Genomic DNA, 15,586 nt, shown 5'->3' with positions numbered 1-15,586 from the left:
GGCCACCCCAGAACCTTGATATGCTGCTTACGGTGCCACTTATTGGTTATCCTGGCTGTGTGCTTCGGGTCGTTGTCATGTTCGAAGACCCAGCCACGACCCATCTTCAATGCTCTGACTGAGGGAAGGAGGTTAATGCTCAAATTGTCACAATAAATGGCCCCATTCATCCTCTCCTTAATACAGTGCAGTTGTCCTGTCCCCTTTGCAGAAAAGCACACATGTTACCAACCCCATGCTTTACAGTAGGGATGGTGTTCTTAGGATGAACTCATCCTTTTTTACGCTAAACACAACGAGTGAAGTTTAGACTAAAAAGTTCTACTTTGGTCTCATTTGACCACATGACTTTCTCCCATGCCTCCTCTGGATCACCCAGATGGTCATTGACAAACTTCAGATGGGCCTGGACATGTGATTACTTGAGCAGGGGAACCTTCCGTGCAATGCATGATTTGAAACTATGACTGCGTAGTGTTCTACCGACAGTGACCTTTGAAACTGTGGTCCCAGCTCACTTCATGTCATTGACCAGCTTCTACCTTGTAGTTCTGGGCAAATTCCTCACCTTTCTTATCAGTGATACCCCACGAGGTGATATCTCGCATAGCGCCCCAGTCTGAGGGAGACAGACAGTAGTCTTTAGCCTCTTCAATTTTATAACAATTGCTCCAACAGTTGATCTATTTTCACCAAGCTGCTTGGCAATTGCCACATAGCCCTTTCCAGCCTTGTGAAGGTCCACAAATTTGTCTCTGATATCTTTTGACAGCTCTTTGGTCTTGCCCATGGTAGTAGTTGGCGTCTCACAGACTGTGGGGTGGACAGGTGTTTTTAAAGAGCTCAGACAGGTGCTACTAAGTTAGATTAATGAGTGGAGTAGAGGCACAGTAACAGGTCTTTGAGAGCCAGACTTCTTGCTGTTTCTCAGGTGTTCAAATACTTATGTTCTGCAGTGCAAGACAAATAAATTCTTTAAAAATCATACAATGTGATTTTTTTATTTTATTCTGTCAATGTGAATTTCAGACCCTGAAATTCACCCTGAAAAAAAGAAAAGCAAAAGCTTGTCTGAAAGCTGGGGCCCCTGGAGACAGCTGATGAGCGAGGCTGCAGGGTGTCAGCAGACTCCTTCCCCCCTCCTCAATTATATATTTATGACTAGTGTTGAGTCACTTGTTTCAAAACATCGGCATACTGTACACCGTACAGCATTTCAAAAATCGCGCGCCTGTGTTGATTCGGCGCAGGCGCTCTGAGATAAGGAGGCTCGTCTCCTCAGCACTCCCTCAGTGCGCCTGCGCCGATGACGTCACCGAAAGAGAAGACGTCATCGGCGCAGGCACACTGAGGGAGTGCTGAGGAGGCGAGCCTCCTCATCTCAGAGCACCTGCGCCGAATCAACACAGGCGTGAGCGATTTTTGAAATGCTGACAGGGCCGGCCGGAGGAGGAGATCGCGGCTGTACCTGTCAATCAACAAGAGGAGGGGGCGGTTTTCTGCGGCTGCTACCAGCAAGTAGACGCCCTACTTGCTGGTAGAAAGGTAATTAGCATATCATAAAAGTACTTTTCTTGCTAAATCTACTGAATGAAAATTATTAATAAAATAAGGTATAGCAATATCACAGGATAGGTATTATAAGTACACACACACACACAAAAAAAAAAAAAATAATCTGTTTAGTGGGGACAGAAGCCAACTTTATACGATTCAAAGGCACAACATCCAATTTTGCCTTATTCATCTTCAAGGAGATAAACTGCACCTTGAAGGAAGTAGGGGGTGTCACTGAATGGGCACCAATTTGACTAGAACCTTAGATTATATTTTGTAAAAATCACCAAATGTAATATAAATCACTTTGTCTAAGGTTTGCCCATTATTATAAAACGATTGCAGTCCATCATTCTGAGTGATGAGCTTCATAATGTGTCTAATGAGGGAAATGCAGAGACTGAACATAAACCTGGTCTAAGAGATAATTCCAAACTTTCTTGCTTCACTCATTTGTGCTGGTGCAATTTGATCTAAGACTTCAAATCACATTCATGATGTACATTTAACCAAAGCATTACAATTGAGGATGGAGACTAAAGAAAATCCTTTTGGCTGGTATTCATCTGCAGTATACTGCAAAGAAGAAATATGGTATAGTCTAATAGACTATGCTGTACCGTACAATGGTATCCAGGAAAAAAATAAGTGAAAAAAAGAAACTATATACTAACTATATACACTGGGACCCTATGGGTGAAGGATTTAACTGTATAGCATTCAATTAACAAGACTCTGGAAAACAAAGGTTCTGCATAAAAGCTTGTGCATGCAGGTTACAGCTCGTGGCTAATCAGTGGGGTTCAAAGACCCAAGACCACCGCTTATTAGCTGTCTGAGAGGACCATGCAGCTCCTGAGAGTGCCATGGCCTTCTCGTAGCTCTTCCTAGGCCAGTGAGGCCACTTTCATCCATCATATGGCCTAGGTGTAGCTCAGCCCCATTCTAGTGAAAGGGACTGAGCTGCGATACCATGCACAGCCTCTGTACAACATAAGGCACTGTGCTTGGCAAGCTGCGAGAAAGCTGTGGCGCTTGCTGGTGTTTTCCCAAACAGCCGTTTGGCAAGGTCCCAGTTGTCTGACTCCCCCAAAGGATAGGTCATTATTTAAAAAGTCTCGGAAAATGCCTTTAATTTAGAAATAAATCCCACATCGGGTATATTCTGCATACATAAAAGAAAAATTGATCATTCAATTCTACTTGGGTGTTTACTCCACACATTCATAGCAAAACTTGTGCATTATGGTCAAGTAAGCTGAACTATGGGTATCCCTCTCCAAGAAGGCAAGTTTCTGGACCAAGATGGGTTAATCATGCGACCCAAACTAACAAAATGTGAGCAAAGCAAACAGACTGCATAGAATTTTAAGAACTAGAAAGTGCTTTCGTGCATTTTTGAACCTGGTCTCAAATAACAGAGGACAAAACATTATCCCTAAATGTAGCTTGGCACCAACTTATTCCACAAGTTAAAGTTCCAACACTTCCTAAAAAAAATATAAAAAAAAAATAAGAAGAAATTGTATGCACTTACGCATGCATCTCAATAATGCAGCTTTATGGATTCATTACATATACAGATCTAAGAAGAGACTCATTACAAAAGGTGCAGAAGACATCCTGAGATGTCAACATGAAGGCTAATAAAGAGCAAATCTCCAAAAAGACATTGCAGCACTTCAGAAAATAGAAAGGAAAGTACAAGATAAACAGGCATTAAAAGCACAAATTTCATCTAAAATCACCTTCAATTGCCAACTAGAAAGAGGCAAAAAGAAATGGCCGTGATCAGTGGACTGCAACAGCTTTCCCTCCAGCTGGAGGAGTATTGGGCAAAAAAATAAAAAAATAAAATTCCTTTAAAAAGAAGCACAGTAGAAAAAAATCCAGGACTGAACAATTTAACCACACTGAGCAAATGTGGTCGGGCGCAGAGTTCTAGCTAGGCGGCACACAGTCTAAGCTTGTCTATATTCTGTTTCCTTGGATACCTAAAGTGTCACCTAATCCTGTGATTCTTAAGACATCAGTTACAGTATATACTTACATAATTTCCTTGCAAGTCTGGGTGGTTCTTTTCAATACCATCATCCAGGATGGAGACCACAATGCCTTTACCAGTGTAACCCTGAGCCCAAGCTTCGTTCACATGCAAATCATGACGGCTTGCATCATACTGAAAAATAAAAATCATTTAAAAAGTATATTAAATTAATCAACGAAATTGAAGGATGCAGCTTTAGTAGATTGAGGTTATGATCCAGCGTTTCATGGAAATTGGAATACTTAAATTTTATTCAGCCACTCAACTCAAGTTCCCTAAAATGACCCTCTGTTTCAAGAAAAGAAACTCACGATGACTTAGGAGCAGACATGGCGCTTACATGGTTTCCATTTGTCTTTTTTTGCTGCAATTCCCAGGCTCCTCTTCTGCCATCCAAGATGGCTGCATTGCTTCTCAGACTGCATGGTGCACACTGTGCATTTGGTGGCCCAAGACACTTTCTGCTGCGCTTGAATGGCCAGCACTGCTCACGTGCTGGCAAATCCAAGAGCAGGGTTGGACAAGTAGGAAGTGTTTTGTGTCATCGATGGTTCTCTTCGATCCCCAGTAAGTGTAACCAGTGGGCGGCTTTAAGGACCGGAATATCTGGCAAATGCGATTCTGCGGGTCTTAACTGTGCAGGACTATTGGATGTTTAACAGAGTATCAGAAATTCAATGACACTTGATGGCACATCTCGGTACACATTAATTCACCATAGCTTGTCACAGGTTAAAACAATATTTGAACACCGAAAAGCAAATTATTTTTCTAAATGATCTAAAACGAAGATGAATTATTTAAAAGCTGTGTGATTAGACACAAATCGAACAATAATACGTTTTCGTCTAATTCCCAAGGTTAAGGAAGAATTTCAGGGGAAAATGCCACCATCTGAGTAATATTGATTAAAACATGCCATGCACATCACAGGGACAGATCATATTTTAATCCCATTACTGCTGGAGGGAGTCATCTTGAACATTACGTTAATGGTATTTTTAATATGAATGTACGTCTTGATAGAAGAAAAGCTGCTGAGCAAGCAAGCTGAAAATTCATACCCCAATTTATGAGGCGTGAATTTGAACAATGCACTTCAAAGCCAGACACCATGTCCCCTTGAGCCAGGGACCTCATATACTGGGAATTTAGAATCATGCAAAAAAGTTAAACAAAAAAAAAGTGTGTATGACGTTAAAGGGGTATTCCCATCACAGATAATGGTGGCATATCGCTAGGATATGCCCCCATTGTCTGATAGGTGTAGGTCCCACCTCTGGGACCCGCACCTACAACGAGAATGGAGCGGGGAAATGAACGGAGGGCGCACTGAGCATGCGCAGCCTCCCTCAATTCATTTCTATGGGGCTGACAAAAAATAGCCGAATGCTGGCTTGGCTATTTCCGTCTGCCCCATAGAAATGAATGGGAGTAGGAGCCATGCGTGCACTCCCTTTCTGTGATGGGAATACCCCTTTAAGGTCAACAACTCCCAACCCTTCATGGAAAACATAGCAGATCATTAAGTGGTGTTCAAAGGGTATAACCTTTTAAATACTACGACTACACAATATTATCAGCCATGAATTATCGGAGATAATCCACTGCAGATTAATTGCCAAAGTTAAGTATACATGAAAGGACAGTATTGAGGCAAATCTTTACAAAGTAAGACCTCATGCACACGACCGTTTGTATTTTGCAGTATGCAAAATGCAGATAGTCTTTTTTTATTCATATTTTTTGTAGACCCATTGACTTCAATGGATTTGTGGTCTGCATTTTGAGGCAAAGTATAAGACATATTCTGTTTGCGCAAAGGACATACGGATGAGGAAAGTGATGTGGGGATGTGAAAAGATTGTTATGTCCGCAAAATTATTAAAAGAAAGAAAACAAAATTATATATATATATAACCGGAATGCAAACAGCGCTGATAAGGGGGGCGCTGTCGTCGTCATGGACACCAGTAAATATATTAGTGAGATTCTACATCAGCTGGATGACAAGGATGTTTATTCTGTCCTCCAGACTGACCCCAAATTTGGGATTGCTAAACTTATCAGGGAATGTTTGGCTGATGCCGTGTTGGCTGGCACTATTGATGATGACTTGTGCACTTTTCTAACTGTTGACCATCCGGTCACACCTGTTTTGTATGTTCTCCCGAAAGTGCACAAGTCTCTTCAGGATCCGCCCGGACGACCAATTGTGTCCGGTTCGGATTCCATCTTTAGTTGCATCGCCATCTTCCTTGATAAAGTCCTGCATGACTTTGCTATAGAGGCTGAGTCCTATATACAGGACACAACGGATTTTCTTTGTAGATTGAACGAGGTTGATTTTACTGGTGTCCATGAGGTCCACTTGGCATCGTTCGATGTCACCTCGTTATATACCTTGATCGATCATGATTTGGGTATTGGTGCCATTGAACGCATGTTGGGCTCTTCATCGTATTCTATGGCTGCTAGACAGTTCATTATTGATCTTTTACAGATCATTTTAAGACAACTATTTTCTTTTTCAGGATACGTTTTTTCAACAACAAAGGGGTGTGGCCATGGGCTCTAACGTAGCACCTACGTATGCGAATATCTTTATGAGGTGCTTTGAGGAGGATGTCGTCCATGTGTCACACCACCGCAGCCGATTGCTGCAGTGGTGGAGATACATCGACGACATCTTCCTCATATGGACAGGAAGTGTTGCCCAACTTGATGAATTCCATCAGTTTCTCAACAGTATTAATAGAGACCTTCAGTTCACCTTGGTCCACTCTGAGACTGAATTGCAGTTCTTAGACACCACAGTCATTTACAATCAGGGTAAGCTACATACTCGGTTATACACTAAGCCCACGGACAAAAATACCCCTCTTTGTTTTAACAGTGGGCATCCTCGCAGTATGCTTAAAAGTTTGCCCTTTTCACAGTTCCTGAGGGTGAAACGCATTGTGTCTGAACCTGATCAGGTTGACCTGGCTTTGGACAACATGTCCAGGAAATTCCAGAGTAGGGGGTATCCCACCCAGCTCCTTGATTCTCACATACTTAAGGTTCGTAATACAGATAGGAACAGTACTTTGGAGAGGAGGGTGTCGGACGGATCTGTCAGTCGGATACCCTTCATCTCCAAATACACGGAGCAAAGCGAGACCATCAACCGCATTATCAAGCGACACTGGGGGATTCTGGGTGGCTGTCACAGTGAGATCCCTGAATTTAGATCCCCTCCCCTCTTCTCCTTTTGTCGATCTCGGAATTTACGTGACCAACTCGTTAGAGAGGACATTGGACCTAGGTCCAAGCCTGTTCAAACTTCTTTAACTACACATGGCAAAGGCAGTTTCCCCTGTTTATGTTGCATTGACTGCAAATATATGGGCAGGGGACCTGCCTTTGTCCATCCAACTACTGGAGTTTCTTATCCTATTCGATTCCATCTTACATGCAGTTCAAACTTTGTGATTTATGTTCTGATTTGCCCGTGTAAATTACTATATGTGGGTGAGACGTCGACGGACCTCAGAACGCGATTGAACAATCATCGATTGTCCATACGCAAAAAAAGAAAAGACCTCCCTATTGCCAAACACTTCACTGAGTTCCAACACTCCGAAAGAGATCTTAAATGTTGGGCCATTCACCACATTCCCATGCCCAGACGTGGGGGCAATAGGGTGTTGATTCTGAGGAAGAGAGCTTTTCTGGATCTATACCCTCAATAGCCTGAGACCCAATGGGCTCAATGCGGATTATAATCCGGGGTTATATATTTAGAGTATTAGTTTGCCCCACAATTGTCATATATGCGTTATGTGTTTCCCTTGAGGATACTTAGTGTATTATGAACACTATTAAGCCAGTTTCTCATTTTCTCCTTTTTCTTCTTTTTTCACAGACAAGAATGATGCTGCAGGTTGATGAGGTGAAGCGTACCCGATGTGTTCCACAATTGCCCACATGTCTTGAAACATTGTCCATGTTTTTTAGTCTGGATGCATTTTTTTCTTATTTAATGCACTATGTTGTTCATTGTGTGTCCTTAATGATTGTGTGTCCATTGGGAACTATGGGCCCTTTTGTGACATGCCTGCAGCTGTGTTGCGGGTTTTGCTCCAGTTGGTGCCTTCTCGAAATGGGCTGCATCTCATGTATGCATCCTCTTTCTTGTTCCCCATGGACACACTAACAGGCAAACGGCATTATTTCCGTTTAGCGCTATTCTGTCCATTATCAGGCTGGCGCACACACATTGATGAATAACTACATATTGCTTAGCAGTATTGTTTCTTTACTTCTTTGCGCATATTTTCGCCACACGATTATCGCATGTACAATGCGGTTCATTATCTGCGCTTTTTTCTACATCTGAGGCTTTGTACCATTTCCAAGATGGCCGACGCAGCTCTTTACCTCTACGCGCATGCCCGGGCTGCATCATTTGCGGAAGTTACATCTTGCTCTTCACGTGACTTGGCACTTGCGCACTGGACCCATCCGAACGCCGCAATGGTGGTACATGGCGTGTGTGACATGGCTGGTAACACAGGGTAGGCTATCGCTCCTCCTTTTTTTGCAGCATCGTTCTGTCCTTCCCACTTAGTATATACCTTATACACCTGATATGTATTGACTAATCAACTTAGCTTTATACAGTTCTGTGCGATTATGCATTTATTGTATAATGTATTGGATATATTATTGATTGGTCATTGTATTTTACACTGTCTCACATTTTTGTGTATTTTTTCTATACATTATTGATGCACTATTTGCACTTTATTGTTAATTGATTATTTTGTGATGTCATAAGGGTTGGCCTATATATGCCCCTTCTTTTACTGTGTTCATTGCTTGACAAAGGCTCTTGTATGAGCTGAAACGTTGCCTGCACATGGGTGATTAAATCATCATCACTTTTACTTGGATCTCTATCTATCTCTATCCACACGGGCTGCATCCGTATCTTGCAGATCAGCGATTTGTGGACTACAGGACGGATACAGTCATGTTCATGTGGCCTACGGACTAGGATGGAGTGGATCAGTTCCATAGCTCACACCGATGGCATAAGACAGACTTACAATGGGTCCGTTGGGTTAGGTCATTTCAACGAGAAGACTAGAACTGCCCCTGACAGACATGTGAACACAGCCTAAGAAATACCAGTAGCCCATGAATCGACAAAACACATACGCGGTAGCAAGATTTGAATTTTTTTCCTTTACTGCATACCGCTTTGCATGAAACTTGCACTTACTTTAACCTAATTTAACCTGACGTCTCTGCAAGCCAGATGTTTTCAGTTCTCCTAGAAAAGCTTACAATGTCTGCATAATAATCACCAAGGATAAGACACAAAGCGCAATTTCATTTGAATGGAAAAACAAAACAAAACGAAATAAAAAAAATAAATAAATAAACATTCAATGGCTCTGCCCGGTTATTCATATTTCTCATAAGCAATATTTTTGGCAGCACAAGTGCAAAGTCAGTGGTTTGGAGACTTTTCACAAATCATGCGATGCCTACTTGGTTTAGAGTTCAATTCCTACTTTGTTAGAAATAGTAGGTCAGGGCACATAGCTCAGCCTCGACTGGTAGAAGGGATAAATGAAGGGACACGTGGGAATTCATAAGACCAGTAATCGTTATTAACTTCTAAACGCTACATAACAGGACCATACAAATGTAGTGCGGTCCCAGACTACTTTGTTATAGCTGGAATCTTTTAGAAGTAAATGTTTAGACCCATCCATTCTCCTGTATGTGCAAATGAAGATCTGCTCCTCTCACAACAGATCTGTTACTCCTTATAAATGCTAGAAAAGAACAAATGTCGAAATAGTCCTAAGAAAAGAAAAAAGCCCTAAGAACATCATTCTAGAAGTCAGCAAATGTAGGCCTCCCAGTCTATCTGTACAGATCAATTTCAGAATATGGAGACAATTACTACTCTATGGAGTGATTCACAAGTCTCAATTTTAATACAGGTCTCTACTTTGAATACACAGCATTCTTCAATGAATGCCATGTTGTACATATTTTACATCCGCATAGCATCGATATGACTTCTATGACACAGTACCCTTATTTTTACTAATGACAATAGGGCAAATATGTTCTATATGTGATGAGAAACATTTTACAACCCATCTACACGCCCTAGAAGAACTTGCTCAAGGGACAAATCCATAAAATATTATACTGACAAATACAACTCATGTATTTTGGCTTGCATAGTATTGTAGTCATTATTGCTACAAGCTGCGAGCTGTTACTTTGCATCTTATACACTAGCCACTACAAGCTCTTTGCTAGTCGGGGAAAGAATATGACAAGCAACAACTAATCTTCCTCCAGGTCACAAGCAGATAGAGATAAGACCACTACAGCGCAGGCTGCAAGAATTAACGTCTTATATCTCACGTGCATGTGTACGTGCACTGAACGAGAGACCAAATTCTTGAGAAAGCAATTATCATGCCATCATTACTAGAACAAAGTAGAATATGGCATCCTCGCTGCAGGGGGGTAGCGCACAAAGCAGATGTACCGGTAACACAGCCCTCGCTGCGGTATCACAAGAATGCTAGAATGAGTGTTGCTATTTTTCAAACTCCATCTTCTGTTGCAGGCCACAAAAGGCAGCCGGAGACCCTTGAGGCTTGAAACAAAACCGTAGAGTCGATACCAACGAATAAAAACACTGATCATAGCATTTTTGTGATACCCCAGCCAGGACTCTGATCGGCGAGATGGACCTTGTGTGTAGAGGTAGCCGTTTTATCACCAACTCAACATGGAGTGGCCGGAAAATGTAATGTTTTATTTTACTTTGGGAAGACTTAGGTGGACTCCTGTTTTTTTTGTTCTTGCCAGCTTCCTTTGGTTTTACTTTCTGGAGAATGTCTGGGTATAACCATTAAAGTAGAGGTTTCCAAGAATTTTATACTGATAACCTATCCTCAGGACTGGTCATCTGATTTGGGGGTGGGGGTGGGGAGTCTGACACTCGGGACCTCCGCTGTTCAAGAAGGCAGTAGCGCCGCATCCTTCTCTCTGCTTTCCCTAGGCCAGTGACGACATGCTCACCTGTCATGTGAACTAGGACCAGTCCAGGCCCATTCACGTAAATGGAGCAGAGTTGCGATACCAAACTATACAATGTACGGCGCTCTGCTTGCAAGGAGAAGACCATGGAGCCACTGCTTTCTCAAAACAGTTGAACGGCAGGGATCCCGGATGTCGGACCCCCACCAATCAGATACTGATAACCTATCCAAAAGATAGGTTATCAGTAGTAAAATCCTGGAAAAAAACCTTTAAATCCATAAAATATACTAGTATTATTAACATACTTACCAAATACCACTGCAGTGGAAATTTTGGGTCTGTTGGTTCTGTAAAAATATCTCTTTTCCTTCTTTTCTTTGCCACCTGCTGTTCTGCCCAGTGCACCTGGAAAGTGATAGAGTAACATAAGGAACATTTCTGTATTGTGGTTGTGAGGTTTTAACATGAAACCATTTAGGCATAGAATAACAATCATGGTGGATTACTAGCGGGGGAGGGGGCTCCCTAGTAGGAAAACTTCATATTGTCTTCACCTAAAAGTGAGGATGCACCCCTTTTAAGAGATCTGTGCACCTTCAGACAAGCTCATCTTAATGCATGTCTTTTTCAATGTTGTACAAAATGGTAATAAAGCATTCAACATAAAATGATAATCATTACAGACAGCGCTTTGGTAAAAGAATAATACTAGAACGATAAAGCAATACTTTTAATGAAAGCTAAAGACTGGCATCTCAGAAGTGCAATATAGTCATCAAGAAGATGTGTCTGGCAACAATTCAATAACTCAGCACAGAAAGAAAATTCTTTTATAGTACAGCATTGATATCCAGAATTGCTCCCTTTAGAAAGAATAAAAATAAAATAAAAAAGGGAAGTCATGTTTTCTGCTTAGACACCATCAGCAAACCCAGACTAGTCAATAAGCAGTCTGTATTTTGCAGACAAGTACATGGAGAGATGAAGGGGAACTTTAAAGTTGTTGGAAGTCTCCAGATTGTAAAAAAGTATAGTATATACTAATGATTTAGTATATATTAGTGAATTGCCAACTTTCGGGCCAGCCTGTTCCACCAGCTTTCCTGGTCTGCAACCACCATGAAGAACATAGCACCTGCCTATGGTCTGTTGATGGAAGCAAAGGGAGCATAGAAAGTTATATTAAGGGGGTTTTGTTATGGTACTGTCAGGCTACAGAAATACAACCCATGAAGCTTCCACACATCTTATGATCTCCGTGCACACAGTCTGGAGATACATTAGACCTGTGATGGCTAACCTCCGGCACTCCAGCTATGGTAAAATCTACAACTCCCAATATGCACATTTGCTTGGCTGTTCTCAGAACTCCATAGATTGAGCATGCTGGGAGTCCTAGTTTCACCACAGCAGGAGCACTGCCAGAGGTTAGCCATCACTGAATTAGACCATGGAGCAGGAGAATACATTCCCTGGAATGGCTATTACACCGGCAGCATTTAGAGGCAACTGTAAAATATAGTGAAAGAATTGGATGGTTGGTCTTGGGCTTTCATGGTTTTGGATGGGTCCTCTGTTGTACGAGATGCACCCATTCAGCATGGCAAAGCTCCCTTACACATAACAAGGTCAATAAAGACAAGGTTTCCGTGTGGAAGGACATGACCGACCTGCAGACAGTCCAGACACCAACCTCATGAAATACCTTTGGAATAAACACTGTAAACCAGGACTAATTGCCCCTCATCAGTACCCACCCACACAAGTGCTCTTGTGGTTGAATAGATGTGAACCCCACCCGGATTTGTAGAAAACAGAGTGGAAGCCTTCCCAGCAGAAGTGACAGCCAACATCGAGAAGCCTTCTTCCTGCAGATCCGTAAGCTACTTTTCTTCCTCCATTACAAACTCTGCTTATAACAACGGCTACAGCTACATACATAGATGCACGCTACAGCTTTCTCATCACTAGTAGACCGGCGCCATATGGGAAAAAGCATTTTTACTGTGAAAAATTTCCGATAAACAGCATTATATTAGTAGTCAGTGTTAATGCAGCTGTGACAGTCGCTTTCCACCTTCGGAGGTTACTTCAGTAAAAGGCTAAATCCAGCAATTAAATATAGGTTTTTAATAAATGGGTCAATGAAGAAGTACAGAATCCAGCTACAGAGTCAACCCTTCAAGAGAACAATCGCTTCAGTTATTAAATATTCTTTATTATCTCAACACATATCGAGTGTCCACGGTTGGTCCACCACCTATCTGACTAGATGGGTTTAGCTGTGGGCAAGGACAAGTGTCCCTATTATGGACCCTGTGCTAAGCCCTTTGCCCAGGGACGGCCCCTGATGGTGGGGACTCCCTGTCCTCCAGCCTAAGGCTAACAGATCCTAGGTAACCGTGGACACTCGATATGTGTTGAGATAATAAAGAATATTTAATAACTGAAGCGATACTTCAGTAAAAGGAATGGAGTCAGCCTTTTACTCCAATTACAAAGTGAAGAACATGACTATACTAAGGTTTGGACAAACATACTGAGCACAACAAATGTGTCCTTGTACACAAATGATGGCCATATGAGGTCATGCAATAAATGTGAATCATTAATTCATAGAAGCAAAGTATTTCTCTCCCAAATGGTGTAAGGTGGAGGGAAGAATACTCCCTACTTGCATGAAGATAAAACGCTCTGTTCTTTGTGAGGGCTGCAGATAAACTACCACCATTTATAGAGTCATTTGAATGAAAGAAACCGCTATGAAGAGGAGATATGACGGCACTAACTATACCAGCTCATCTGCGTCTGGCAGCCTGGTCAGTAAATTTCCCCGCACGCCCGAACGAGAGAACTTTGATAAGATTTTATCAAGTGTGTCCTGTGTTATGTGGTGAAAAGCCCAACAGCCAACATGAGGGAAATCATAACTGAGGGCTATATGGGAAGGGGGATGTAAAATCTCTGCAACCATTTGTGTTCTGTACAGCCCATTAATACAATATCCAAAAGAGTGCACTGTTAAAGGGGTTTTCTGAGCTTATGATACTGATGGCCTAATATCAGGGCAGGTCATGAATCTCATCGGAGAGGTCCCATTTCCAGCATCCCCGCCGATCACCTGTTTGACAAGGCTATGGCGCTCCAGTGAGCTCTGTGGCCTCTTCCTAGGCCAGTGACGCTGTGTTCATTAGTTACGTGGCCTAGGCGCAGCTCCGTCCCATTCACGTAAACAGCCCAGGCGAAAATACTAAGTACAGCCACTATCCAATGAACAGCACCATGCTTGTAAGCGGCGAGGAGTGTTGACAGCTGAATGGCAGGGGTGTCAGACTCTCGGCCATCTGATATTGAGGACCTGAGGAAAGCTAATGTAGAATCTCAGAAAACCCCTTTAAAGCAGCCCCGTCAGACCCTTCATGTGAGCAGCATATGTAAATACGTAGATTTGACTACATATTTACATGTGAAAGCTGTGTAAATGCTGCCAGCGAGTCCTGCTCCCTAACCACACAGCGCTCATCTTCTCAGTGTACATACAGGGAGAGCCGTCACTGTGTGCTAGGGCGGAGAAGGACTCGCAGGCTTTCCCTATGAGACCTGACAGCAATTAAAGGGGAAAATTACCATATTTTCACCCAGGTAGCCCCCCTAATATGAGCATTTAAAGCTCCAATGCTCTCCTTTTCCCTGCGCTGAATAGTGCACTGGGCAGAACAAAGAAGCCCTTGCCCTGCACAATCCAGCGCAGGGCACAGGAGAGCATTGGGGCATTTCATGTTAGGGGGGCTGCCTGGGCGCAAATGTGGCCATGTCCAGCTCAAGGATTAGAATACTCATGCACTGTTCCTCTGCTGTTCCTCCTAGAAAGTTAGGAATACATTAACTTGCCAATGTAGACTTTTGACTGCAGTTTTGACTGCAATTGCGTTCCGATGTTCAGTTTTTATTGTAAGGGTGCAATGTGTTTTGCACGTGCATGATAAAAATAAAAATAAACTAACTGTTGTACCCAGACCCAAACCCGGACTTTTTCACAGAAGTTTGTGTTTGGGATCGGTGTTCTGTATATTTTATTATTTTTCTATTATAACATGGTTATAATGGAAAATAGCATTCTTTAATTCAGAATGCTAAGTAAAAGGTCCATTGCGGGGGTTAAAAAAATTAAAATAAAAAATGTAACTCACCTCATCCGCTTGATTGCGCAGCCAGACTAGTCTTCTTGTTGCAGGACCTGGCTGGACAGGAGAAGGAAGGAAGGAAGGAAGGAAGGAAAAGAAAAGAAAAAAAGAAAAGGAAAAGTCTGGCTGTGCGATCAAGAGGATGAGGTGAGTTACATTTTATTTTTTTTAACAATGGACCTTTTACTTGGCATTCTCAATTAAAGAATGCTATAATTTTCCCTTATAAGCATGTTATAATAGAAAATAATAAAGTAAATAGGGTCCCAGATAACTCATCCCTCGTCATCTATGCAACCATGCGTGAAAAATCGCATTGCATCCGCACTTGCTTTTCAAGCATCCCCATTCATTTCTATGGGCCCTGCGTTGCGTGAAAAAACGCAGAATATAGAACATGCTGTGATTTTCACGCAACGCACAAGTGATGCATGAAAATCCCTGCTCGTGTGCACAGCCCCATAGAAATGAATGGGTCCAGATTCAGTGCGGGTGCAATGCGTTCACCTCACGCATTGCACCTGCACGGAATTCTCTCCCATGTGAAAGAGGCCTAACAGTGAAATGCCAAAACTAAAAACCCTTCTAACATAACATAGTAAAAGGAAATTTATAAAATATACAGGAGTATTCACGTCTTAAGAATTGTGATTTATAGATCAAATCAGATTTTTTTCCCATTACCATGGCAACAAAGAATAAAATGCTTGCATCTACGTTATTTCAAAAGACC

The 15,586-nt window shown here is 42.2% G+C and overlaps 1 protein-coding gene across 1 annotated transcript in view; it reads right to left on the bottom strand.

Moving 5' to 3' along the window:
* Nucleotides 1–15,586, bottom strand: part of FURIN (furin, paired basic amino acid cleaving enzyme) — a 200,865-nt gene that overhangs the window by 59,042 nt on the left and 126,237 nt on the right. Inside the window, exons 4-5 of the mRNA XM_044279493.1 lie at nt 10,979–11,074; nt 3,608–3,736 (exon numbers count right to left, since the gene is read on the bottom strand). Of these exons, the coding sequence (XP_044135428.1) occupies nt 3,608–3,736; nt 10,979–11,074 (225 nt within the window). The remainder of the gene's footprint in view (nt 1–3,607; nt 3,737–10,978; nt 11,075–15,586) is intronic.

Source organism: Bufo gargarizans, chromosome 2 (assembly GCF_014858855.1).
Source record: "Bufo gargarizans isolate SCDJY-AF-19 chromosome 2, ASM1485885v1, whole genome shotgun sequence".
Lineage (NCBI taxonomy): Eukaryota > Metazoa > Chordata > Amphibia > Anura > Bufonidae > Bufo > Bufo gargarizans.
The sequence above is the reverse complement of the archived record's forward strand: the minus strand, read 5'-3'. Positions and strand labels throughout refer to the sequence as shown.